The sequence below is a fragment of the Zootoca vivipara genome, chromosome 4, assembly GCF_963506605.1.
Source record: "Zootoca vivipara chromosome 4, rZooViv1.1, whole genome shotgun sequence".
In the NCBI taxonomy this organism is placed as follows: domain Eukaryota; kingdom Metazoa; phylum Chordata; class Lepidosauria; order Squamata; family Lacertidae; genus Zootoca; species Zootoca vivipara.
In genome coordinates, this window is record NC_083279.1 from 97,563,001 (window position 1) to 97,585,176 (window position 22,176).

At 49.2% G+C, this 22,176-nt stretch overlaps 1 protein-coding gene across 1 annotated transcript in view; it reads left to right on the forward strand.

The window, feature by feature from the left end:
* The first annotated feature begins 5,330 nt into the window (after nt 1-5,330).
* The window catches only part of CHRDL2 (chordin like 2), a 40,491-nt gene continuing 23,645 nt past the window's right edge, over nt 5,331-22,176 (forward strand). The window contains exons 1-4 of the mRNA XM_060274045.1: nt 5,331-5,722; nt 12,005-12,117; nt 13,827-13,920; nt 21,828-21,973. Of these exons, the coding sequence (XP_060130028.1) occupies nt 5,647-5,722; nt 12,005-12,117; nt 13,827-13,920; nt 21,828-21,973 (429 nt within the window). The 5' untranslated portion in view covers nt 5,331-5,646. The remainder of the gene's footprint in view (nt 5,723-12,004; nt 12,118-13,826; nt 13,921-21,827; nt 21,974-22,176) is intronic.

Below are 22,176 nucleotides of genomic sequence, written 5' to 3' on the forward strand. Positions count from 1 at the left end.
CCCGTTCTTCCTGCCTATGGAGCAGGGGCTCTTGGATGCTGCCAGAGCCCTGGCCCTCCCTCTCCGTTCCCTGACTCCCTCCATCAGACCCTTCACTCTCATGACTGCTGGGAGACGGGCTGCTTCGGATGAGGGGGGGTTCTCTATAAGCCCTCCCCCTTACATCCATCATAAATTTTTATTTATACCCCGCTCTCCCCAGTCAAAACCGGGCTCAGGGCGGCTAACACCAATAAAATTACAATAAAACATAAAAAGCAATTAATTAAAATACAGATTAATATACAATATTAAAATTTAAAATGCAGCCTCATTTTAAGTAGTCCATAAATCCAAGCCATGAGGGAGGAAAACACAGGGGTCAGACTAAGTCCAACCCAAAGGCCAGACAGAACAGCTCTGTCTTGCAGGCCCTGCAGAAAGATGAGAAATCCCGCAGGGCCCTGGTCTGCTGTGAAAGAGCGTTCCACCAAGTTGGGGCCAATACTGACAAGGCCCTGGCCACAATGGGGGGAATAAATTCTGGAGAGGCCCTAAATTATAAAAGTAGAAAACCACAATCTGCCAGATCATATGAGGCCATCTGTACAAAACTATTTTGACCATTCTAAATTATTGTTCTAACTGAAGTTGAGATTTGTCACCCAAGAATGTCACTCTAGCTCCACTTACCTGGGAGTAAGCCCTGTAGCATTTAATAGGACTTGCCTTCTGAATAGACATCAACAGGATTATGGTGCTAATTGCTACACAAAATATATACATTAAATCAAAATAAATAAATGTTTCAGACATTGGGTGGCATCATGTTTAGCTTGGAGCATTTTCGCCACTGAATTCTGGTTTCTTACTCTTCCTTTTGCTTTCTCTGCAGGTTCATCCCATGAAAGGAACAGCCTGGTGGACAGTTGTGAAGAAACACTGTCTGTTGTCTGTCTGTCTGTCTGTTTCCAAACACATTCTGCATATTGAGGATTTAAGCATCAGGGGAAAACAAAGCTGTAAATCTGGCCGGATCCCCTGTCTTTGTCCTCGACAATTGCCTTTACCTGTCTTGAACAAGAGAAGCCACTTTCTGTACTATTGAAGGAAGTGCCATAACTTGCAATTTGGTTGTCAGGAGTATGGGCAGGAGTCAGGCTCTGGGGCCTGTAGTGCTTTGCAGGACTGGGGCCTGCCTCAGCTTGTGCTGGAGAGGCAAGGAGTGGTCACTCAGGTGAGGCCACTTGATACCTCACTGCACCTGGTGGCAGGAGCTGGGAGGGATAAAAGCTCAGCATTTCCCTTCAGCTCTTTGCCACAGCAACACTACCTCTGCCTGGTTGCCTCTGGCCTCTCGCTCCTTGGACCCTTGCCTTGCCGACGTCTTGATCCTCGACCCTTGGACCCTTGCCGATGCCGATGCCTTGATCCTCGATCCTTGGACCCTTGCCTTGCCGACGCCTTGATCCTCGACCCTTGGACCCTTGCCTTGCCGATGCCTTGATCCTCGACCCTTGGACCTTTGCCTTGCCGACGTCTTGCTCCTTGACTCCCAGACCTTCGCCTCTGCCTTGCTCCTTGACCCTGCGACTTCCTGCTGCTGGACCCTCAGCCCTGCACCTGTTCCTGCTTCTACATCACCATCTTGCCTCTGGTCCTGACGTCCTCAGTCAGGGCTTCAATCGCCCGCTGACCGGACCGTGACATTGGTAAGTCAAAAAGGCTACCACACATTCTTGGCAGGTGAAAAGACCTCTGCAATATCTTATCGCCACCCCTATTCCTCATTGCAGTTACACATCAAAACAAAACAAAAAAAAGACGAAAGCTCAGTTGGAATCAGCCCTTCCTGATTAAAACTGCTCTTCGTGGATTAAAATTAGCCCTAATTAAAACGGGTCTCCGCTAGTTAACTAAAGCTTTGGCTGATTAATTTGATAATCAAACTTGCAACACTGTTCCTAATGGCATGGTGCAGAATTGGTGCCTGATCCTGTTCCCTTCAAATTCCCTTTTCCTTTGGGGGTCTGTCTAGTGTTCAACATCACCATACACAAGGCTTAGTGGCAAAGCACTTACTTTGCAAATACCCTCACCTGAAACCTCGGAAAGTCACTGCCAATCATTGTAGACAATAGCTACTAGTCATGATAGCTCTGCTCTCCCTCCACAGTCAGAGGCAGAAATGCTCCTGAATACCAGTTGCTGGAAGCTACAGGAGAACCTGTGTTCAAATCCTGCTTGCAACTTTCCCCAGGGGCATCCGGGTGGCCCCTGTGAGAACAGGGTGCTGGAGCAGAGGGGCCATTGGCCTGATCCAGCAGGCTCTTCTGATGCTCTTAAAGCTCTGAGCTAGACCTAGAGCTATTGGTCTGGCTCAGTATAAGCCACCATTATCCTGAGTTTATTGATTTATTAAATTTCAAGGCTGCCCATCAGCCAGAGTCTCTCTCGAGGGCTTTTACAAAAAACCACAACAAAATGCATAAACGCAACTCAGTTAAAAAAACCAAAAACCACACCTCCTTTCAAAATGCATGAAAAGTCATAAGACAGCATAAATGTAAAACCACACAGCATGAAAGTGGATAAACATAAAGAAAACATTATAAAAACCAATGGGGAAAAACATTGGAGGAGAAACACATTATTTGATCTACAGTATTTATATCCTGACTACTAAACAAAGTTCTTTAGGTGGTTTACAATGTAATTGGAATTGAAAACAAGGCAAACCTACATAATTCACATTTTCTGGAACAATAGGTGAACCAAAACACTCTGACCCTCCAAAAAAATTGCACTCCTCTGAATTTTGCAATGCAGTTTGCCAGTCATGCAGTGTGTACAGAAATGCACACAGTGGGGTAAAGGGTATGTAAAAATGCATGTACAAGGGGAAATGCCATGCAGAAATGCAAAATCTTCAGGGAAATTGGTTGGCAATTTTTTTGCAAAATTGCATGCGAACATACAAAGTTGGAATAAATCTTCACTAAAATGCTGGTGGGTTTTCACAAGGGCTCTTCTCTTCCCCTCCAAAACACAGAATAGAGAGGACTGAATTTAAGACTGAAAGAGCGAGAAACTGGGAGATTCTGAAATCTACAGATTTGCCCTAGGACCAAGTGGCTGTCTCAGGTCAGGGTGTTTGACAATGCGAGCAAATCTAACCTCTTTTTGCTGGCCTCTTGCCTAGCCTCGTCTAGGTGGGGCAGGGTGGGGGCTGGAATCTGGGAAAGGGAGTGTGCCAGTCACACGCTGCGGATCCTGTACCCATAATCATTACAGCGAAGAGTACTGCCTGAGGAACAAGGAATCCAGAGCGGCTGCCAAAACCATCCCGGGTTCAAGGGTGATGCAGATCTTTTCAAAGTGACAGGTTCACCATCAAAGGAGCCGAGTTGTTGCACAACTCCGATCCGCTGTGGGGTGGTCCGCAGGGCCTGTCTGAATTGGCCCCACGTGCTACCCTTGTGCTTGTTCCAATTAAGAAACTGCAAAGATGTGAGAGATAAGGGAGGCAGTCACTCCTTCATATAAAATAAAAGAATTCCTTCCAGTACCACCTTAGAGTTTGTCATTGGTATGAGCTTTCGTGTGCATGCACACTTCTTCAGATACACTGAAACAGAAGTCACCAGACCCTTATATATAGTGAGAGGGTGGGGAGGGGTATTACTCAGAAGGGTGGTGGGAATGGGTGATTGGCTGAAAGGTGTGGTAAACCATAGCTGCCAAGTTATCCCTTTTTAAAGGGATTTTCCCTTATGCTGAATAGGCTTCCTCACGAGAAAAGGGAAAACTTGGCAGCTATGGTGGTAAACCTGTGGACGACCGTTAACGACTGCAATTGGTCTTACAGGAAAAAGCAAGGGGTGAGTTGGCTAAAAATAGCTTTATCATGTACAATGAGATAAGAATCCAATGTCTCTATTCAGACCAGGTCTCTCCATGGTTTTAAGTTTGGCCAACCTAGCAGTTCGAAAGCACGTCAAAATGCAAGTAGATAAATAGGAACCGCTACAGCGGGAAGGTAAACGGCGTTTCCATGCGCTGCTGTGGTTCGCCAGAAGTGGCTTTGTCATGCTGGCCACATAACCTGGAAGCTATACGCCAGCTCCCTCGACCAATAATGCGAGATGAGCGCACAACCCCAGAGTCGGTCACAACTGGACCTAATGGTCAGGGGTCCCTTTACCTTTACCTTTAATAAGTTGCAATTCAGCAACTTCTCTTTCCAGTCTATTTCTGAAATTCTTTTGTAATAAGACAGCTACTTTGAGATCTTGTATAGAATGTCCTGGGAGACTGAAGTGTTCTCCTACTGGTTTCTCTGTCTTGTGGTTCCTGATGTCAGATTTCTGTCCATTTATCCTTTGGCGTAGGGTTTGGCCTGTTTGTCCAATATAGAGAGCTGAAGGGCACTGTTGGCATTTGATGGCATACACAATGTTAGAAGATGAGCAATTAAATAGTCCTGAGATGGTATGTTTGATGTTGTTGGGGCCAGTAATGGTGTTGTCCGGGTGTATGTGGCAGCAAAGTTGGCATCTGGGTTTATTGCAGGCTCTGGTACCAGTGTCCATGTTAAGTCTGGTGGTTGTATTATTGTGGGTGAGGAGTTGCTTAAGATTGGATGGCTGTCTGTAGGCAATGAAAGGTCTTCCTCCCTTCATATAATCATAGACCTGGAAGAGCATCTAGCTCAGTGGCTCTGAGTGGGTGGTACTACTCCCTAGGGGACAGGGGATTTTTAGTGGGTGCTAAGCATTCCTGTCTTCCACTGCCTCCCACAGTTTGGTCAAACTCATGTTCGTAGCTTTGAGAGCACTGTCCAACCATCTCGTCCTCTGTTGTCCCCTTCTCCTTGTGCCCTCAATCTTTCCCAACACCAGGGTCTTTTCCAGGGAGTCTTCTCTTCTCATGAGGTGGCCAAAATATTGGAGCCTCAGCTTCAGGATCTGTCCTTCCAGGGAGCACTCAGGGCTGATTTCCTTCAGAATGGATAGGTTTGATCTTCTCGCAGTCCATGGGAGTCTCAAGAGTCTCCTCCAGCCCCAGAATTCAAAAGCATCAATTCTTCAGCGATCAGCCTTCTTGATCATCATCCGAGCCCGTTCCGGCAACATGACTGAGATGCTTCCCCAAAGGGTGCAGATAGATGTTGTCATTTAACAAGCGAAGAATCCAAGAAAGAAAGAAAGAAAGAGAGAGAGAGAGAGAGAGAGAGAGAGAAGTCTCAGAAATGAAAGGGTTAAAGTTTTCTGGATTTCAGCCCCTCCTGCTGCTTTGCTTAAGAAAACTTAGGAAGGGGGGGAGAGAAGAGAGAGGTTTTTAAAGGCTGATTTTTAGAAATTGTGCTCCAGTGATTCCTTGCTTTCCCTGAAGGAGGCATTATTGCTGAGCCCAGAGCACCTGGTTCTGCAGGCAGGACGGCTGCCTGTTCTCCCAGGTGGATGGCCAAGAAGAACTCTGCAGGCTGAGGATTCTGGTCTCTGCTCCTTCCAATCTCGGTGCCCAGAAACTCTCGGTGCCCAGAGAGGCAGATAGATAGATAGATAGATAGATAGATAGATAGATAGATAGATAGATATTGGAATACACCTACATTTTCCTCTTCTTTCCCTCCCTCTCTCCTGTTGTCGCATCTTGAACGGAAGAATGGTTGCAGAAGTCCAAGAGGTTATTTTTTTCCTGGGATGCTTGCTCCTTTATTTAACTTTGGGAACCGATGCCGGTAAGTAAACTGCGACGGAAAGGCTTAAAATAAAAATAAAAATCACAGAAAGGTCTAGGGGAACGGATGGGAAGGCGGAGGATCTGTTGGCTGGGGGAGGGTGTGCGGTGCAGTGGTTAGAGTGCCAGGCAAGGACCTGGGAGAGACCAGGGTTTGAATCCCCAACTGGGCCATGAAACTCACTGGGTGAACTGGTGGGGGCGGGTCCAGTCACAGACCCTCTCAGCCTAACCTACCTCGCAGGGTTGCTGTGAGGATTAAATAGAGAGAGGGAATCATGTCAGCTACCTTTCAGCTCCTTGAGGGGTGGGGAAAAGGTGAAGGATGAATGCAATAAACAAACAAACAAACAAACAAAAAATCTGGGGGTGCAGTGTGCCAATTTTGACCGTTCAAATATCGTTACTATTTCTGGATTTGCATCTGTTATAAGATTTGCATCTAGCCAGTGCAAAGGGAGATACAATCTGCAAGAGGTGGCTTGCGTTTTTTCTATAATACTCCTCCTGCAGCACGATGATCCACTGGGATGCCTCTGACGCGAGACCCGTTTGGATGCTCTTCCTTGGGTCTCTTTCCTTTTAGCTGGGGCTTGTGCTAGGGAGATTCTCTGGGTGGGTTGTGCCCTATCTGAGCCACATGCCTGGCACTTTTTGCTCACCTTTGCAACAGTGCTGCCATGAGCACACCAACCACCCTGAGTCAGTGCTCCACTGGGTTGCCCATTTCATGCAACCGGATTCGATCAAATGGCTCTTTCCCTCTCAATCTCGGCTCCTAATTTGTAGCAGAGGTGATGCTGTTGCAGCGGTGAATGGGGGAATGCCTCTAGAGCAGGCATCCCCAAACTCCGGACGTCCAGATGTTTTGGGACTACAATTCCCATCATCCCTGACCACTGGTCCTGTTAGCTAGGGATGATGGGAATTGTAGTCCCAAACATCTGGAGGGCTGGAGTTTGCCTATGCCTGCTCTAGAGCATGCGTAGGCAAACTAAGGCCCCGGGGGCCGGATGCGGCCCAATCGCCTTCTAAATCTGGCCCGTGGACGGTCTGGGAATCAGCGTGTTTTTACATGAGTAGAATGTGTGCTTTTATTTAAAATGCATCTCTGGGTTATTTGTGGGGCATAGGAATGTGTTCATATTTTACCCCCCAAATATAGTCCAGCCCCCCACAAGGTCTGAGGGACAGTGGACTGGCCCCCTGCTGGAAAAGTTTGCTGAGTGACCGCTGCTCTAGAGTAATTTGTGGAGGAGGAGAGGGCTATCGATGGCTGCTAGCCATTCCTTTCTCACCAAGGCAGAATAGTCCCCCTCTCTTCTGCCTTGGTCAGACCCCACCTGGAATACTGTGTTCAGTTCCGGGCACCACAATTTAAGAAGGATGTTGACAAGCTGGAAGGTGTGCAGAGGAGGGCAAAGCAAAGGTCTGGAAACTAAGCCTAAGTTGAAGGCGCTGCGTATGTTTAGAGGAGACTGAGAGGAGATTTGAGGAAATGTATTCAGGGCTGTCCCATAGGAGAGAGAGCAAGCTTGTTTTCTCCTGATCTGGTGGGTAGGACTCGAACCCATGGCTTCGAGTTACAAGAAAGGAGATTCTGACTAATTTGGGGAAAAAAGCCTACTGACAGAAAGAGCTGTTCGGTAGTGAACAGACTCCCACAAGAGGTGGTGGGCTCTCCTTCCTTGGAGGTTTTTAAGCAGAGGTTGGGTAGCCACCTGCCTTGGATGCTTTAGCTGAGATTCCTACATCGCAGGGGGTTGGACTAGATGACCCTTGGGGGTCCCTTCCACCTCTTAAGATTCTATGATTCTTTCAACCATAATTCTATGATTCTGTGATTAAATTCAGACTTAAAGGAAGGGTGCGTTCCTTTGCTATGTATGTTCCAATATAAATGGACTCGGAAAGATTCAATGGGCAGGATCTGAAAGGGGCTTCCACTTAGGACTTTCCGACATGGTTGCAGATTGTCACTTTCTTCAGCCCTCTGGGATTCCCTTCTCTTCCCCCCCCCCCACCCTGGGAGTATGTGAACTGGCTCACTTACAGGAGGAATCTATTCTGCACCACCACCTCAATAGGGTGCAGCTTTTTGTTGTTCAGTTGAGTCAGCTTGTTTGCTGTGGTGGGGGGGCAGCAGGCAAAGAAAATGGAAATTAAGCTGACAGAAGAGAGATGAGGTTCTCCTCCTGGTCAGATTGGATTGTGTGACCGTGGCTTTCTCGGGTTATTCTCCCTTCATTTGTGGCACAGGGCTACGCGGCTTGGCTCACTTGCATGAGCCACCAGGAGCATTGTAGCTCCGGGAAATCATAGAACAGGAAAAAGCTTCTTCTCGCTTTCATGCTGAGTCCCACAGTGATCTGGACTGAGTGTGAGAATATCTGTATTCTTGGTTGTCATTGTGGTGGTGTGGCTTCCAGGTTATAACTTGTGTTGGTTGGTGGCATACATCAAGGTTTTTTAAGCAGAGGTTGGATGGCTACCTGTCAGGGATTCTTCAGCTGAGATTCCTGCATTGCAGGGGGTGGACTAGATGACCCTTGGAGGTCCCTTCCAACTACAGCTCTATGATTCTTTCTTCCTTTAAGTCCTGTAGATACCATTTTACATACTGTAGACCAGCCTTCTTCAGCCTGTAGCCCCCAGATGTTCAACTAAAAATCCCATCATCCAAGTTGGCTGTGGGTTATGGGAGTTGTAGTCCGACCATGTCTGGGGACCCAAGTTTGAAGAACTCTGCTAGTGACCACAACAGCCTATAAGTGCTAAAACTCTCTTGCTCTCTGTCAAACCAGGAAACAGTAGGCATCGGGTCCAACGCATTGCTGCACCTATAGAAATGGACACATTTTCTTACTTAGGCACACCTAAGAAAAGAACCTGGAATGAATATGGGTGCTCATGAGGAGATAGGCTGCGCATTCTGGCATGCTCCCTTCAACAGTGTGATAAAGATTTCCTGATTATTTAGTAATTACGGTAGAAGACCCATTAAATTCACTTGAGTAGGTTATACAGAAGATACAAGAGTTTGGACAAGTTGCAGGTTTCAAACTTAACAAAGATAAGGCAAAATTATTAGTTAAAAATATAACAGAACACGACAGAGGAAAAATTCAACAAGAAATAGTTATAAATATTCGTTAAAAAGTGAAATATTTTAGGGATTTGGTTAACATCGAGGAATATTAATAATCTACAGTGGGGTAAAGATTTCCATCATTGAGGAATCACCATGGCTTTGCCGCAAACTGGACTTCTGTAGCTTACTTGCGCAGAACAAATTAAGATGACAGGGTCGAGTTGAAAAACAGAGTAGATTTGTGTCGGTAGCAGAAAAATCCTACCTATCCCCATAGGATGCTGCCTTGTGCTGTCGGATTATTCAGAAAATTGCAAACTGCCTTGCACTTGGTCCAGCTGGCTCAGAGAGTCTCTACTGACCGGCAGTAGTTCTCCAAGGCTTCCGAGTGGAGAGCCTTCAAGTCCATCTCCCCCAGCCAACAGCAGAGGTCTTTCCCACACCTTGAACCCAGGACTGTCTACAGCCAAGTCATGTGCACTACTGCCAACCTCTCGAGCTGAGGCGACAGTCTTGAGAGTGTGACTCCAACTGAAAGGAAAGGAATAATTCAAGGAAATAAGGAAGGAAAGAAGTGATATCCAGAATCACAAACCAGCTGAGACATGGCTTGAGATCAGTACATGTGAAAAGGATCTAGGAGTCTTGGTAGACCACAAACTTGACATGAGTCAACAGTGTGATGCAGCAGCTAAAAAAGCCAATGCAATTCTGGGCTGCATCAATAGGAGTATAGCATCTAGATCTAGGGAAGTAATAGTACCACTGTATTCTGCTCTGGTCAGACCTCACCTGGAGTACTTTGTCCAGTTCTGGGCACCACAGTTCAAGAAGGATACTGACAAGCTGGAACGTGTCCAGAAGAGGGCAACCAAAATGGTCAAAGGCCTGGAAACAATGCCTTATGAGGAACAGCTTAGGGAGCTTTATTGATCCATAAAATGAAAGCAATAAACAATGTATTGCAGTCACGCAATCAATCAATCAATCAGTAGCTGAACTGGGTTGCACACAGTCACAAAAAAGCAAAAAATAAAATATAAACGCAAAATAAATAGCAAAAACAGACAGACCTCAGCGTAACACTCAAAACAGAAGTGCGGCACTCAAATCAGAAGCGCAACACTCAAAACGGAGCATGTCCAACTTCCGGAAAAAGTTCGCAAACCAGAACATTTACTTCCGGGTTTGCAGTGTTTGGGTTCCAAATTGTTTGAGTGTTGTTGTTGTTTAGTTGTTTAGTCGTGTCCGACTCTTCGTGACCCCATGGACCATAGCACGCCAGGCGCTCCTGTCTTGCACTGCCTCCCGCAGTTTGGTCAAACTCATGTTCGTAGCTTTGAGAACACTGTCCAACCATCTTGTCCTCTGTCGTCCCCTTCTCCTTGTGCCCTCAATCTTTCCCAGCACCAGGGTCTTTTCCAGGGAGTCTTCTCTTCTCATGAGGTGGCCAAAGTATTGGAGCCTCAGCTTCAGGATCTGTCCTTCCAGTGAGCACTCAGGGCTCAATTGTTTGAGTACCAAGGTGTTTGAGAACACCGTCAGAAGTCTTCTAAAAGTTGCATGGTTACTTATCTCCTTGGCTCGGGGTGGGTTGCATAACTCCATAGCCTCCAACATTTCTCCGATGAAAATAGGGACGCCCTAAGGAAAAGTGGCACCTTTCAGGATCAAATCAGAAACCGGGGTGGCTGCTGTAAATCAGGGTCTGTCTCCGGAAAATAGGAGCACTTGGAGGGTCTGTATTCGTGGGAGAGCACTTCTGATTCTCAGTGTTTGCAGAGCTCACAGAATGCAAATCAAGCGCACGCCTGACAAACGTTGGAGGGCAGGGCACACCCTGGGAGGAAACACTTGTTTTCTGGGTGAGAAACACAGCCACAATTTGTCTGTGCAACCGCAGATGGGTATCTAATACCAGCGGCCTTATGCTGAATTGAACAATTGTCCCATGTTGTCTGCACGGAGCGTCAGAGCAGTTCTCCGTGACAGCTGATAGAAACATGATAGGAGTTTGTAAAATTATGCAAGTGACTCAAGAGACATGTCCCCCTCCCCAATAACTCGTGGAAATCCACTAAATGAATGTTGGTTGTGCTCGGATCCTGCTTGCGGGTTTCCCCCAGGTGTCTGGTCGGCCACTGTGAGAACAGAATGCTGGACTTGATGGGGTTTGGCCGTCTTTACCTGGGGGTGCAAGGGGTGCAGGGCACCCGGGCACCGAAATCTGGGTGCCAGGCGCCCGCCACTGAAGCTGCCTAAGCTCTTAACTATCTACCTGCTATGAAACAATAAAGAATTTTGATCAAGCTAGAAAAACAAAATACAGTGGTGCCTCGCTTAACGAATGCCCTGCTTAACGAAATTTCCACTTAACGAAATGATTTTTCGAGCGGAGGTTGCCTCGCTACACGAATGCTTTTTACGAAAAATTCGTCTAGCGAATCGCAGTTTCCCATAGGAATGCATTGAAATTCAATTAATGCGTTCCTATGGGCAAAAAAAAAGTATAAAAAAATTCAGTGCGTTCCTATGGGATTCGCTAGACGATTTTTTTTGCTATAAGAAAAGACCCGTGGAACGAATTAATTTCGTCTAGCGAGGCACCACTGTACCTAGGTTTTGCCGAAATGCATACCTACTGTTTCAATAAAGGACTTTCGACTTTGTGCGCTCATTTACCAAAGACACACCGCGCCAGCTTGTCATTCACAACGGCGCCATGCACGTGAAATTAACTAAATTTGGGGGCGCTGGGCAGATCTGGTGCATATGGTAAAGACGGCCCTGGTTCATATATCTAACAATTGCCACAGGCACCCAACCACCAGCAAGAGCTAAGAGGCTTACTGGAAATTGGCCAGTAGGCTACTGGTTTATCCGCAAGCTCCCCCCGGCTCTCTCCATGTAATATGTTCAGGAGAAGGAGATGGATAAAAGTATCTCAATACTTTTGCTCGATCTACAAAGCAGGACTACCCATGGGGAACCAAGCTCTGAATTTATGAGAATCTCAGTTTTCATCTTTAAAGCAAGTTTCTAGACCTCATGGGTCATAAAGACTCTCACTGAAGTATGAGTTGCTTGCTCCCCAATACTTGGTGAGGGACATGTCGTTTTAGGTCATTCTACCTCCTGGTTGCTTTTCCTCTCCCCACTTTGAACACGACACCCTCATGCTTTGATTTCCAGATCCAGATGTCTCCTGCGTATTTAACAGCAAGAAGTACAAGGCAGGGGAGAGCTGGCACCCTTACCTGGAGCCGCAAGGAGTGATGTATTGCATCAGGTGCACCTGCTCTGAGGTACCTTGCGAAATCCTTAAATGGCTTGGCGGCAGGATCTCCTGATGAGATATTTTGAGCGATGATGACCCAAGCAGCCATCATCATCAATAATACGCCTATGCTGCTTAATGTGCAAAATCCCTAAGCTGTTTGCATAAAGTACAGTAAAATAATTTTTTTAAAATGAAAATGTATAGGCGATACAACATTTTAAAAAGAAAAAAAATGTATCTGTGGTTTTAAGCACCAGCAGAAGTTTGAATAAAGCGGGGAGGGAGGGATGCAGTGGGGAGGGGGCAAAGGCTCGAGGGTATTTCGTGTTTGATGTGAGATCAGGGCCGGATTTGGGTTTGATGAGGCCCTAAACTATTGAAGGGAATGGGGCCCTTTATATGTCCAGCTGTCCTTTGTCAACAACAAATGGTCGCTGTTTTTTTTTTGTGCTGAATATATGCTATGTGGTAATTTATGGACCTCATAGGTATCTCAAGCCATTTGCACATAACAAATGTGTATTTTATCAAAGTAATTGTTGAACTGAAATACATGCACCCAGTCCATGCAGAATGTAGGCACCCTATATATAGAAAGGAGCAAACCAATGATATTTTAGGGAGCAGGCTAGCAGGCAGGGCCCATGACTTATATCACAGGAGCCTACACAACACTGTTGCTGCATGTAGGTTTTATTTTACAGTGGAACCTTGGTTTATGAACACCTCGGTTTATGAATTTTCGGTTTACGAACACCGCAGACCCATGTGGAACAGATTAATCCACTTTCCATTACTTTCAATGGGAAAGTTCGCTTCAGTTTATGAACAGACTTTCAGAACCAATTGTTTTCATAAACCGAGGTACCACTGTATTTGTTTTTTATCTTATACAGGTATTATGGAATTGTACATCCAATTTTTTTCCTTTAAAGTTTTTTGGGGGCCCCAAGAGAGTGGGGCCCTAAGCTATAGCTTGTTTAGCTTATATGTAAATCCAGCACTGTGTGAGAGGATGGGGTGAGGGTTGGCAGACGTCCGCTCTGTGTGATCTGCCTTGTGGCTGCAGTCAGTGATTTCAGCTCAGCTGAGGCAACCGTTGCCCAGCCGTGATTTCAGCTTGTGGAAGCTATCCAGGGCTGCATACCTAGCCTAGCATCCCATCCTCATCACCGGTGAAGTATAGGTGGGTTCCCACGAGGCAAGCACAGTGATAACAGCAAGAACTTTCATTGAACTGCATAACTGGGAAACAGGGGCAAAGCAACGGCTTATATACATTCCTGAAAGCCTGGGCCACTCCCACTCCCAATGTGATTGGCTGTCTAAACTTCCAAGCTGCGAATCACGACTCAAGAGTTCAGGGGCCAATGGCAGAGGCCCAAATCCTGAAATGTTCTGTGATTGGACATCGTGTATCGAATCAGAACACAGGAGCTCATCGGAATCCTTAGTCCAGACTCAAGCTCAGGCAAACTCAGACCACTGAATACATAACAGAGTTGGCTGTCTATCGATTGATTGATTGATTGATTGATCTATCTGGATAAACACTGACCAGTCAAACAAAGGAAATGAAAAGGCATGGAGTTGTTTAAAGACTTTTGTTGCTCTAAGAATTGTCTTCTTGAAAAAGGCTGAGGCTTCCAAGTCAAAGAGCAGAACTGGATTTGTTCTGATGATAGATATTGAGCCAGTGATTCAACCTCACTGATTATTCCCTTTTCCATGCAGGATACCAATGTCAGCTGCTCCCAAATCCAGTGCCCGCCTCTTCAGTGTCCGAATCCCATCAGCGACCCACACCAGTGCTGTTCCAAGTGCCCAGGTAAGTGGATTTGAATGCCCCTCCCTGACAGCACACAAACAGTATATATATATATATCTACATCCTGCTGAAGACAGGAGTGCCTGGCGTGCTCTGGTCCAGGGGGTCACAAAGAGTCTGTTATGTACTGAGCTGAATCCTAGAACAATAGGATTCAGAATCAGCGGGAGCTACCCAATCCAACTCCAGGTGGAAGTGAATCTGCAACCTGATTGGCCTGCTGGAGCAGCCAATCAGGCGGCTGGCAGAAGTGAATCTGCTACCTGATTGGCCTGTAGGAGCAGCCAATCAGGCTGCAGGCAGAAGTCAATCCACAATATAATTGGCCCACAGGTGTAGCCCTGAAGTAGCCAATCACGCAAGGCCCATTGTGTAAATAATGTATATAAGCAGATGGTTTTGGGAAAAGAGCCATTCTTCTTCTCCTCTTCTCCTTGATGACTATGAGCTGAATAAAGAGCATGAAATTCACTCTCGACTCCGAGTACATTTCACTGGCGACGAAGGTGGGATCCTGCTGAGCTGACCGCCACCACGCACTGCACCGCAGCACCGCCACCTGCTGCACCGCTGCATCGCACCGTGCATCCAGGCTTCAGCTCCAGGACCCAAGGAACCCAGAATGGCAACCGACAGCAGCTTCTCGCCATTCAAACCAGCATCAGGAGACTGGGAAGGGTACGCCGCCCGTTTCAACTTCCTCCTGCAAGCGAAAGAAGTCACCAACGATGCCATGAAGAGGGCGACATTCTTCAGCGTCTGTGGAGAGGAGACGTTTGAAATCGCCCGGGCTCTCCTTGCACCTAGAGATGTCGCTACCGTCTCTTACAAAACAATAATGGAACGGCTGAAGGAGCACTTCTCACCACAGCCCTCGGTGGTAGCTTGCCGAAATGCCTTCTACGCAAAGCGGCAAGCCCCGGGGGAAACCATAACTGGGTTTGTGACCTCCCTCCGCCAAGCCGCCCGGCTATGCAACTTCTCAGAGTTGGAGAACATGCTTCGTGACCGCCTCGTCGGTGGCCTGAGGGACGAGATGTTGCAACGACGCCTCTACGCAAAAAAAGACCTCACGTTCCAGATTGCTCTGGAGGAAGCCCTGGCAACCGAAGCCGCCGAGAGGTCAACGCAAGAGGCACGACCGGCCCCGCCATCCCAACCGAGGGTCTACCACGAAGACCTCACCGACGAATCCGAATCTGACAGGGAGGAAGTACACCGAGTACAGCGGCGCACTCAAGCAGCACACACACCACAGCAGCCTCGACGAGAAGGAGGGAACTGTGCAAGCTGCGGGGAGAACCACGAGAGGAGGACCTGTCGTTTCCGCAACGCAGAGTGCAGGCAGTGCCGAAAATTGGGACACATCGCCCGGGTGTGTCGGGCTCGACTCACCCGTCGACAAGCATCAGATGACCGACCCAGGAGCCCCAGGTCACACGGCACCATGCACCAAGGCAACTCGACGGAGATCACGGACTACCAGGTATTCCAGTTGCCCCATCCCAGCACAGAGAAAATTTATATAGAGGTACAGATAGAGGGAGCCCCATGCCGCATGGAGCTGGACACGGGTTCAACTCTATCCATAATCTCGGCCCGAACATTAAGGGAACTGTGCCCTAATGGGGGTCCCAAACTAAGGCCGGCCCCATTCACCCTCCGGGACTTCCAGAAACGTAAGGTCCCTACAATGGGGGTGGGGACCTTCAGGGTGCAATATCGAGGGCGAAAGCAACAATTGGACTTGCTGGTAGTTAAGGGCCCCTACGTTAGCTTACTGGGACTGGCATGGTTTGGACCTCTGGGGCTAGCCGTTACCGGGGTGAACCGCACTAGCTTACAAGTGGACGTGGACGCCATATGCAAAGAGTTTCCAGGGGTTTTCGATGGGGCATTGGGACGATATACAGGACCCCCCATTGCCCTACAGCTAGACCCCGCTGTACGACCCATCAGGCACAAGGCCCGCCGGGTCCCGTTCGCCCTGAAACCCCGCATAGACGAGGAATTGGACCGGCTCGTGGAGCAAGGAGTGCTGGAGCCGGTGCCCAACGCCCCCTGGGAAACTCCAATTGTCACACCCGTCAAGCCTAACGGTTTGGTCCGCATCTGTGCAGACTACAAATGCACCATAAACAAGGCTCTCACGGCCCATGCATACCCAGTGCCAGTGGTCAGCCATGTCCTCGCCACCCTGGCTGGGTCAAAAATCTTTGGCAAACTGGACTTGGCCCAAGCGTATCAACAGTTGCCTGTGGACGAAGCCACAGCAGAGGCTCAGACGATTGTGACGCACAGAGGGGCATTCAGAGTAAAGCGGCTGCAATTTGGCGTTAGCGTGGCACCAGGCATATTCCAGAATCTAATGGACTCTCTCCTTAAAGGGATCCCTGGCGTCACCCCCTTCTTCGATGATGTACTGATCGCCGGGCCCACACCAGAGGAATTTGAGGACCGCCTCCGCTCCGTCCTGCACCGTTTCCAGACGGCGGGCCTCAAGGTGAAGCGGGAAAAGTGTTTACTGGGAGTGCCGCAGGTGGACTTTCTGGGATTTAAGGTGGACGCAGAAGGGGTCCATCCAACCGGTGACAAGGTACGGGCCATTTGTGAGGCCCCAGCGCCCAAGAGCAAGCCCGAACTTCAGTCATTCTTGGGACTATTGAACTTTTACCATGCCTTCCTTCCCCATAAGGCAGCGGTAGCGGAGCCCCTACACAGACTCCTAGATAAAAGGGCCCCTTGGGTGTGGGGCCAGCGACAGAGGGCCGCATTCCAGGCAGTCAAGGACTTGCTCGTCTCGAACTCGGTCTTGGCACACTTCGACGAGAGGCTGCCAGTGGTGCTGGCATGCGACGCCTCTCCCTATGGCATCGGCGCTGTCCTGGGACACCAACTCCCGGATGGAAGAGAGGTGCCGGTGGCATACTTCTCCCAGACGCTTGCTGCAGCCGAACGAAACTACTCACAGATTGACAAGGAGGGTCTGGCAATCGTGAAGGGCGAAAAAAAATTCCATGATTTCTTGTACGGGCGGCCCTTTACCATAGTGACTGACCACAAGCCGTTGCTTGGCCTGTTTGCCCCCGAGAAGCAGACCCCCCAAGTGTTGTCTCCACGTGTCCTCAGGTGGTCAATTTTCCTTGCCGGCTACCAGTATGCACTAATCCACCGCCCTGGGAAGGCGATGGGCCACGCAGACGCCCTCAGCAGGCTACCACTACCAGAAACAGGCCCCGACCCAGCGCCTGCGCAAGAGGTTATGACCCTGGAGCTGCTTCCCGACCGACCCATTCAGGCACAAGAAGTTGCGCACCATTCCACAAAAGATAGGGTCATCTCCCGGGTCCTGGACTGGGTGTGGCGAGGATAGCCCAGCAGCAGCCCCGGGCCAGAATTCGCTGGCTACACAAACCGCAAACATGAACTGTCGGCCCACAAGGGGTGCCTGTTATGGGGAAGCAGGGTTGTTGTTCCCCAGCCCCTCCGCAAAAGGGTCCTCACAGCCCTACACGAGACACACCCAGGGGTAGTGAGGATGAAGGCCCTTGCCAGGAGTTATGTGTGGTGGCCGGGGATTGACAGAGAGATAGAGGCCTGGGTCCAACACTGCCAGACCTGCCAAGAATCCCGCCCGGATCCCCCAAGGGCCCCAGTCCAGCCCTGGGAGTCCGCCCGACATCCATGGTCACGCTTGCACGTGGACTTCGCTGGCCCCTTCCAGGGAAAAACATTCTTCATAGTGGTGGATTCCTACACCAAATGGCTGGAGGTCGCACTGGTACCGTCCACTTCTACGGCGGCAGCCATCCGGGTACTACGTAAGCTTTTTGCAACCCACGGGCTCCCTGACACCCTCGTCTCGGACAATGGAACCGCATTCACGTCAGAGGAGTTCCAGATCTTCACAGCGCAGAACGCCATCCGCCACATCCGCTCAGCACCATTCCACCCGGCCACCAATGGCCAAGCGGAGCGCATGGTGCGGACCACTAAGGACAGCCTCCGCCGCATGACACAAGGGGACTGGGAATACCGCCTTGCCGCATTTCTTCTAGCACAGCACAGCACCCCAAGCACAACGACGGGCCGGAGCCCAGCTGAACTACTAATGGGCCGGCGCCTTGCAACTAGACTGGACCGAATTCACCCCGACAGAGCTCAGGATGAGGTAGTGGTGGGGAAAGGCAGGAACCCCCGGACATTTGTGGCCCAGGACGCAGTGTACGCAAAGAATTTTGGGGCAGGCCCAGCATGGGTACCCGCCACAGTCACCAAGGTGACCGGTCCCGTGTCGTACGAGGTACTAACGGAAGGGGGGCAATGTTGGCGCCGCCACTGCGACCAGCTACGGCGACGATTCCCAGGAGGAACCCGGGAGGAGAGCGGGACAGAGGGGTCCCAAGGGGACAGCAGGGCAGTGAGGCCTGTAGAGCGAGAGGGGTGGACAGGGGAAGCAGAAGCAGTAGGCACAGAGGGGCGCCCCGAGGCTGGAAGGACACCGGAACCAGAGCCACAACCTAGTGGTTCAGTGGCGCCAGACCAGACAGCCCCGGCACAGCCAGCAGCCTCGGAACACGAGCCAGAACCAGAACCCCTGACCAAGGAACACCCCAGGCCACAACGCACACGGAGGCGGCCAGCAGACCTTGGGGACTACGAATGCAACTTCCCGGGCAGGACTGGAACTTAGAGGGGAGGGGTGTTATGTACTGAGCTGAATCCTAGAACAATAGGATTCAGAATCAGCGGGAGCTACCCAATCCAACTCCAGGTGGAAGTGAATCCGCAACCTGATTGGCCTGCTGGAGCAGCCAATCAGGCGGCTGGCAGAAGTGAATCTGCTACCTGATTGGCCTGTAGGAGCAGCCAATCAGGCTGCAGGCAGAAGTCAATCCACAATATAATTGGCCCACAGGTGTAGCCCTGAAGTAGCCAATCACGCAAGGCCCATTGTGTAAATAATGTATATAAGCAGATGGTTTTGGGAAAAGAGCCATTCTTCTTCTCCTCTTCTCCTTGATGACTATGAGCTGAATAAAGAGCATGAAATTCATTCTCGACTCCGAGTACATTTCAGAGTCAGACACGACTAAACAACTAAACAACAACAACATATCCTGCTATTTCTAGCAGTGCCCCCTTCCCCAGAAATGTATGTGCAAATGCATTGGTGAGAAATATCCTCATATTGGGGGTGGGGGGAAGAAAATTGCATTCAAAATTGCAAAAGGTTGCAAAAGCAGCAAACTTGCAAGTGAATTCTTCCGGGTTTCACCGCTTGTGAATGCACAGAAACACTCTATTGCGCTGTGTGGGCACGCAGAAGAAGCGCCTCTGGTTATGGATTTTTTGGGGTGTCCACAGACCCCTGAAACGAATTAAATTTGTAATCAGGGGGTCCACTGTACCACTCTATAACCATTCTAGCTCTCCTTGTTCTGGACCCCATGACCGACTCTGGGGTTGCGCGCTCATCTCGCATTATTGGCCGAGGGAGCCGGCGTATAGCTTCCAGGTCATGTGGCCAGTATGACAAAGCCGCTTCTGGCAAACCAGAGCAGCACATGGAAACGCCGTTTACCTTCCCGCTGTAGCGGTTCCTATTTATCTACTTGCATTTTGAGGTGCTTTCGAACTGCTAGGTTGGCAGGAGCTGGGACCAAGCAACGGGAGCTCACCCCGTCACAGGGATTCGAACCGCCGACCTTCTGATCAGCAAGCCCTAGGCTCAGTGGTTTAACCACAACGCCACCTGGGTCCCTGCCTTGTTCTGGTATCCCATCTATATATATAAAAATGTAGAGGGTGCATGTTTGTTCCAACGAACCTTTCTCCACAACCGCTTACCCGATCGTCCTCAAATTTGCCAACAACATCGGGAGCACATGTGAGAGTGTCTCTATCCACTTACATTGTCCATACACACACCTAGGACAGGTAGAAACCTGGATTTGTATACAAAAAATTGCCCCCTCCAGTGGACATCCAACAAACAACATCCAACATACACCCAATCCCGCCTACTCCCCATCCACCCCACCAAACAAAATCAAACATACACCCAAAATCCCGCCCACTGGCAAAATAACAGCCACTCTCCATCCACCCCACCACCCCGGGACACAGGCCACCCCGGAGAACAGACCTCTGCCAAGGACCAGGCCGCCCCAACAGTAGCCCGCTCCCCAAGGACCCCCTCCCGCCACAGAGGTACCTATCCCAGAGATCCCCCCACTCCCCAGAGATCCCCTCATAGGTCTCGACCTTCACCATCCTACCCAATCCACAATCCGTGCCCTCCGCTCATATCTTGCCCGATCCACGATTACCGCCCTCTGCGGAGATCTCCCCACCGACACGAAACAGCCCAGTGGGGCCTACAGGGGAGTCTGAAGGGGGACTCTGAGGGCCCATTTCACAGACTAAGCCACAGCAACGCGTGGCGGGGTCAGCTAGTCTATGATATATCTTAACTCAGGTGTAGGCAACCTAAGGCCCAGGGGCCGGATGCGGCCCAATCGCCTTCTCAATCTGGCCCATGGACGGTCCAGGAATCAGCGTGTTTTTACATGAGTAGAATGTGTCCTTTTATTTAGAATGCATCTCTGGGTTATTTGTGGAGCATGCCTGGTGTTTTTACATGAGTAGAATGTGTGCTTTTATTTAAAATGCATCTCTGGGTTATTTGTGGGGCATAGGAATTCGTTCATTTTTATTTTTATTTTCAAAATATAGTCTGGCCCCCCACATGGTCTGAGGGACAGTGGACCAGCCCACAGGTGAAAAAGGTTGCTGACCCCTGTCTTAACTGATTTGCTATATAATATAACTTTATGTTGGGGAGACACAGTCCACTGGTTTTCTGGGGTTTATACCATCTTCTTTTTATTAATTCTGGGTTTTGTATCCCCATAAAAAAATTATTGATCATAGCAACATTTCTACAATCCCTTTCCAGCCCAGGGGCTTCTCTGTGTTGTGGGTAGTGTGGCTGTGTGTCCCTCTTTAGAGTGGACAAAATAAAAAAATTCCTTCAGTAGCACCTTAAAGACCAACTAAGTTTTTATTTTGGTATGAGCTTTCGTGTGCATGCACACTTCCTCAGATACACTTGAAACAGAAGTCAGTCCCTTATGTATATACAGAGGGTGGGTGTGGGTGGGTGGGAATGGGTGATGGGCTGCAGTCGTTAACAGCCATCTACAGGTTTACCACTCCCATCAGCCCATCACCCATTCCCACCCACCCCACCACCCTCTGTATATACATAAGGGTCTGACTCTTCTGTTTCAAGTGTATCTGAAGAAGTGTGCATGCACACGAAAGCTCATACCAAAATAAAAACTTAGTTGGTCTTTAAGGTGCTACTGAAGGAATTTTTTATTTTGCTTCGACTCAGACCAACACGGCTACCTACCTGTATGGACAGTCGTCTATTGTGGTGGCTCCCAAACTTTCCCAGGCTACTTCCCCCTTGGGGAGATAACAACACATTAAAAATCCAAAGCAGCGGCAATTGATTGCACTCTTCCTCAAAATCCATTTAGTTTAATTAACTCAATGAGATGGATGAACTTGATTCAGCGATACCAGTTTTTCAATCTCCGATAGCCATTCATTGACACCTCCAGCGCTCCCTTGTAGCCCCCTTGAGTCTTAGCACCCACCTTGGTTTTGGAACGCTTTGGTTTGGAACGGACTTCCGGAATGGATTAAGTTTGAGAACCAAGGTACTACTGTATACATATAAATTGCCGGAGGGTCATTACTTCTTTTTGGGTCTTGCTTGGCTGGCAGAGATCATTACATGTGGTTTGCCACAGCTGGACACTCCTGGAAAAATTGTCGCAGGGGGATGTAGGGAGAGAAAACGTTCCCGATCGTCTCTTCTTCTTCCTCTGCAGAGCTGCTCACTCCTTCTGGGGCCCAGACGCCAGCCAATTCCTCCTGCCGCTACAACGGCACGGCCTACCGGCATGGAGACATCTTCACCCACAACGAGCTCTTCCCTTCCAGGCAGTCAAATCAATGCACCCAGTGCAGTTGCTCGGTAAGTGGCTTCGGAGGGCCGTTCCGGTCGCCTCGCCTCAAAACGGACATTGAGGAGTTGGGGAAGGTTCAGAAGAGGGCAACCCAAATGATCAAATCTCGCTGAATAGAATAAAGCGAGGGGCAACCTCTGCATGACCCGAGCATGTATCAAAATGGAGGAGCTGCAGTATATGACAACAGGCCTGGGGGAAACGAAAGAAA